Source organism: Portunus trituberculatus, chromosome 2 (assembly GCF_017591435.1).
Source record: "Portunus trituberculatus isolate SZX2019 chromosome 2, ASM1759143v1, whole genome shotgun sequence".
Lineage (NCBI taxonomy): Eukaryota > Metazoa > Arthropoda > Malacostraca > Decapoda > Portunidae > Portunus > Portunus trituberculatus.
The window spans coordinates 4,278,219-4,283,218 of NC_059256.1; the positions used below are offsets into that span (position 1 = coordinate 4,278,219).

At 45.1% G+C, this 5,000-nt stretch overlaps 1 protein-coding gene across 1 annotated transcript in view; it reads right to left on the minus strand.

The window, feature by feature from the left end:
- Positions 1-5,000, minus strand: part of LOC123503083 (glutamate receptor ionotropic, NMDA 2B-like) — a 119,023-nt gene that overhangs the window by 21,081 nt on the left and 92,942 nt on the right. Inside the window, 2 exon segments of the mRNA XM_045252502.1 lie at positions 642-823; positions 4,542-4,702. Of these exon segments, the coding sequence (XP_045108437.1) occupies positions 642-823; positions 4,542-4,702 (343 nt within the window).

Genomic DNA, 5,000 nt, shown 5'->3' on the forward strand with positions numbered 1-5,000 from the left:
TTTCTTTCTTTCTTTCTTTCTTTCTCTCTCTCTCTCTCTCTCTCTCTCTCTCTCTCTCTCTCTCTCTCTCTCTCTCTCTCTCTCTCTCTCTCTCTCTCTCTCTCAGCAACAGTAGTAAGAACAAATACCTTTTTCTAATCTCTCAAAACTCTACGATCAAAGCATGCCACGTTTCACTAACTCCCCCCTGGCAAACCACTCACATTTCCTTCTCTCCCTCCTCTCCCACGCTCTCCCTGACCCTCTCACTCACTCAAACACTCCCCTATCCTTTCTCCCACCCTCTCCCACGCTCCCACTCCCTCACTCTACACCAGATTGTCTGTAGTGAAGCAAATATTGATTCTGTGATGAGTTTTGTAGAATGAAAGTGTGTGTGTGTGTGTGTGTGTGTGTGTGTGTGTGTGTGTGTGTGTGTGTGTGTGTGTGTGTGTGTGTGTGTGTGTGTGTGTGTGTTCTTCCTATACTTAAAAACACCAAAACCCGCTTTTATACACTCCTAAACACACTAATTCATACATTCAACAGACTCAAAACACACCAAAACACACCAAAACACCCACCAAACGAGACAAAACACACTCAAATCTCACAAGACACACAAGAAAACACCCAAGTCAACACCACACAAACAGCCTTACCGTTGTCCTTATAGCTCATAAGCCTCTCGTTGAACTGGGCAGTGTGTTTGGAGCCCCGGGGGAAGGCAATACCGTACCCTGTCATGTGGTACCAAGCGCCCACAGTCAGCAGTGTACACTCATCGTCCTGTCCCACGCGGTAATCCAGCACAGTAGCGTCGTAGATAAAGGCATCGTGCTCTCTGTGGGGTGAAGGATGCGTTAGTGTAGGAGGTGAGAGGTGGTCAAGGGGAGGATAAGGCGATGAAAAAGGCCCTCTCAGTTGTCAGTCTTCCAGATGCTAGAGTTAGGTTGGGTTGGGTTGGGTTAGTTAGGTTAGGTTAAGTTAGGTTAGGTTAGGAGATGTGTTCAAATCTGCCTCTTAAATGAAGTCAGAGAGAGAGAGAGAGAGAGAGAGAGAGAGAGAGAGAGAGAGAGAGAGAGAGAGAGAGAGAGAGAGAGAGAGAGAGAGAGAGAGAGAGAGAGAGAGAGAGAGAGAGAGAGAGAGATAACCATACATACAAATTCTGAATGCTCAATGCTCAAATATCCTCCTCCTCCTCTCTTCTCTCTCTCTCTCTCTCTCTCTCTCCAAACGCGAGCACCAATAGGAAGGCGCCTCGGCACACAGCCAACCAATGAGAGAGAGAGAGAGAGAGAGAGAGAGAGAGAGAGAGAGAGAGAGAGAGAGAGAGAGAGAGAGAGAGAGAGAGAGAGAGAGAGAGAGAGAGAGAGAGAGAGAGAGAGAGAGAGAGAGAGAGAGAGAGAGAGAGAGAGAGAGAGAGAGAGAGAGAGAGAGAGAGAGAGAGAGAGAGAGAGAGAGAGAGAGAGAGAGAGAGAGAGAGAGAGAGAGAGAGAGAGAGAGAGAGAGAGAGAGAGAGAGAGAGAGAGAGAGAGAGAGAGAGAGAGAGAGAGAGAGAGAGAGAGAGAGAGAGAGAGAGAGAGAGAGAGAGAGAGAGATATTTATTTGTTTCTTCCTCCTCCTCCTCCTCCTCTTTCTGTCACATACGTAAGTGGTTGAAGAAGAGGAGGAGGAGGAGGAGGAGGAGGAGGAGGAGGAGGAGGAGGAGGAGGAGGAGGAGGAGGAGGAGGAGGAGGAGGAGGAGGAGGAGGAGAGAGGAGAGAGAGAGAGAGAGAGAGAGAGAGAGAGAGAGAGAGAGAGAGAGAGAGAGAGAGAGAGAGAGAGAGAGAGAATTTCCTCTTTCTCTCTCTCTCTCTCTCTCTCTCTCTCTCTCTCTCTCTCTCTCTTCTTTGGTTCAGTCTCTTAAATTGTGACACAGATTTTAATATTCCATCCTATTTTTTCTTTATTTTTTCTCTTTTTCACAATTTTTCGCTCACTTTTCTATTTCTTTCGTTATTGCTTCATATTTTTCATTAGTTTCGTCATTTTTCGCAATTTTGAACGATTTATTTATTTTTTATTCATTTCTGTTTTTTTTTTTTTCAATTTAAGGCGAGAAATTGTTGATGTTTTTTGTGTGTTTGTTAGTCTTTCAGTCGCGTGAGTTGAGACCCCCCCCCCTCTCTCTCTCTCTCTCTCTCTTTGTCAATATATTTCGTTTTGTATATCATATTTCGTCCAGCCAGTTCAATTTCGTTGCGTGTGCGTGTGTGAGTGTGTGTGTGTGTGTGTGTGTGTGTGTGTGTGAGTGCTAATTAAGTTTACATGATGGGTGTTCGCGTTACAATTTGAAATATATCAATTAATCTTCCTCCTCCTCCTCCTCCTCCTCCTCTTTTCCTTCCTTCCTCCTCCTCCTCTTCCTCCTCCTCTTCTGTAATGTGACTCTCTCGTTATGGCGTCCTCTTCAATCAAAATAATCAATTCCCATCAATTACCATCACTTTCCATAATTTTCTCTTGTTTCCATCAATTTCACATCAGCACTATAATGAGCCTCCTTCACTGCTGACTCTTGCTATCTTCTACTGCTACTTCAACGCTAACTGCTCTCCTTATTTCCCTAACTCACTGCCTCTTCACCTTCCCGACCCTCACTTCATAAACTTTCTTCTCCTTCTGTCCATCTCCCTGACGCAAGAGTTAACCAGTATTCTCAGTCTTTCACCATTATTCTGTCCACCTCCCTGATGCAAGAGTTAACCAGTGTTCTCAGTCTTTCATCATTATTCTGTCCACCTCTCTAATGCAAGAGTTAACCAGTATTCTCAGTCTTTCACCAGTATTCTGTCCACCTCCCTGATGCAAGAGTTAACCAGTATTCTCAGTCTTTCACCAGTATTCTGTCCACCTCCCTGATGCAAGAGTTAACCAGTATTCTCAGTCTCTCACCACTATTCTGTCCACCTCTCTGATGCAAGAGTTAACCAGTGTTTTCAGTCTTTCACCATTATTCTGTCCACCTCCTAATGCAAGAGTTAACCAGTATTCTCAGTCTTTCACCACTATTCTGTCCACCTCCTGATGCAAGAGTTAACCAGTATTCTCAGTCTTTCACCACTATTCTGTCCACCTCCCTCTCTGAGAGTCTCTCTCTCTCTCTCTCTCTCTCTCTCTCTCTCTCTCTCTCTCTCTCTCTCTCTCTCTCTCTCTCTCTCTCTCTCTCTCTCTCTCTCTCTCTTACATAAAATGATACTAATTTCCACACACACCCTTTCATCCATTAACCTCACCCCCTCACCCTCCCATTCCCCCTTCTTAATGGGCCACAAACTCCCATCACTTTCCATTAGCTTCCCATTACTCCAAGCCACTTCCCATCAATTCCCCGTCATTCAGTGGCTATTCTTATGATTTGTAAGGAGTGCCCATCAATTTGTGCCACTTCCCATGTCATTCCCATCCATTTCTCTTCAATTCCCATCAATTTTTTTCTGTGTCCATAAGTTTTCCATAAATATCGTCAATTCTTATTAATTTTTCATTTACTCGCTTTTTCACTGAGCCCATCATGCGTATCTCCCACCTGTCACTCACTCCAGCACTCTGCCACTCGCTACCTTCCTATCCACTCACTGTTCTTTTAGACTGTGTGGAATTAAAAGCTCTTCTTACCAACTGCTCTCCTCTGACTGTCTGCCTTCAGCCTCTCTCTCACCGTCGTTGTGTTGCATCTCTTGCTGTCATCTATTGTTATTTTCATGTTAATTGCTCTTGTGATCTTGATAACTGCATGCTTCCCTCCTCCACCATCCTCAATGTATAATGCTTTCTTCCTTCTCTCATCTCTACTTTGTCCACCTCTCTAATGCAAGAGTTAACCTATTTTTAGTCACTCATCCATTTTAATCACTTATCCCAGTCTGTCCACCTCTCCAATGCAAGAGTTAACCAGTACTCTCAATCATTCACCACTACTCTGTTCATATCTCCAATGCAAGAGTTAACCAGTACTCTCAATCATTCACCACTACTCTGTCCACCTCTCCAATGCAAGAGTTAACCAGTACTCTCAATCATTCACCACTACTCTGTCCACCTCTCCAATGCAAGAGTTAACCAGTACTCTCAATCATTCACCACTACTCTGTCCACCTCTCTAATGCAAGAGTTAACCAGTACTCTCAATCATTCACCACTACTCTGTCCACCTCTCTGATGCAAGAATTAACCGATACTCTCAATCATTCACCACTACTCTGTCCACCTCTCCAATGCAAGAGTTAACCAGTACTCTCAATCATGCATCCCTTTCTCTGGCACACTCTGGAACTCCCTGCCTGCCTCTGTGTTTCCACCTTCCTGTGACACTTATTCCATCCTTTTGGCTAACTCTCAGACCTGCTCGGGAACTGGCATTAAAGAGAGGCTATTTGTTTACTCCTTTGGGTTGCCCTTAGCCTGACTTTCCTTATATAAAACAACAACAACACACACACTGTCTCTCGTTCTATCCCCAAACACACACAGTCACTCGCTGCATCCCTCACATACACACACACACACACGTCACTTACCCCTTCTTGATAGCCTTGATGCCGGCAGTGATAGATGACTTGTTGTACTGTCTCATGTACTGGAACATCTCTGGCTGGTGCTTGGAAAGGATCGTCTCCGTGTTAGTGAAGGGAACGAAGCCGAATTTAAAAGGTGGTTTCTTGAAATACGGGTTTTGGAGCTGTGATGGAGAGAGAGAGATGGGATGTGAGGCTTGGTTGAGAGAGAGAGAGAGAGAGAGAGAGAGAGAGAGAGAGAGAGAGAGAGAGAGAGAGAGAGAGAGAGAGAGAGAGAGAGAGAGAGAGAGAGAGAGAGAGAGAGAGAGAGAGAGAGAGAGAGAGAGAGAGAGAGAGAGAGAGAGAGAGAGAGAGAGAGAGAGAGAGAGAGAGAGAGAGAGAGAGAGAGAGAGAGAGAGAGAGAGAGAGAGAGAGAGAGAGAGAGAGAGAGAGAGAGAGAGAGAGAGAGAGAGAGAGAGAGAG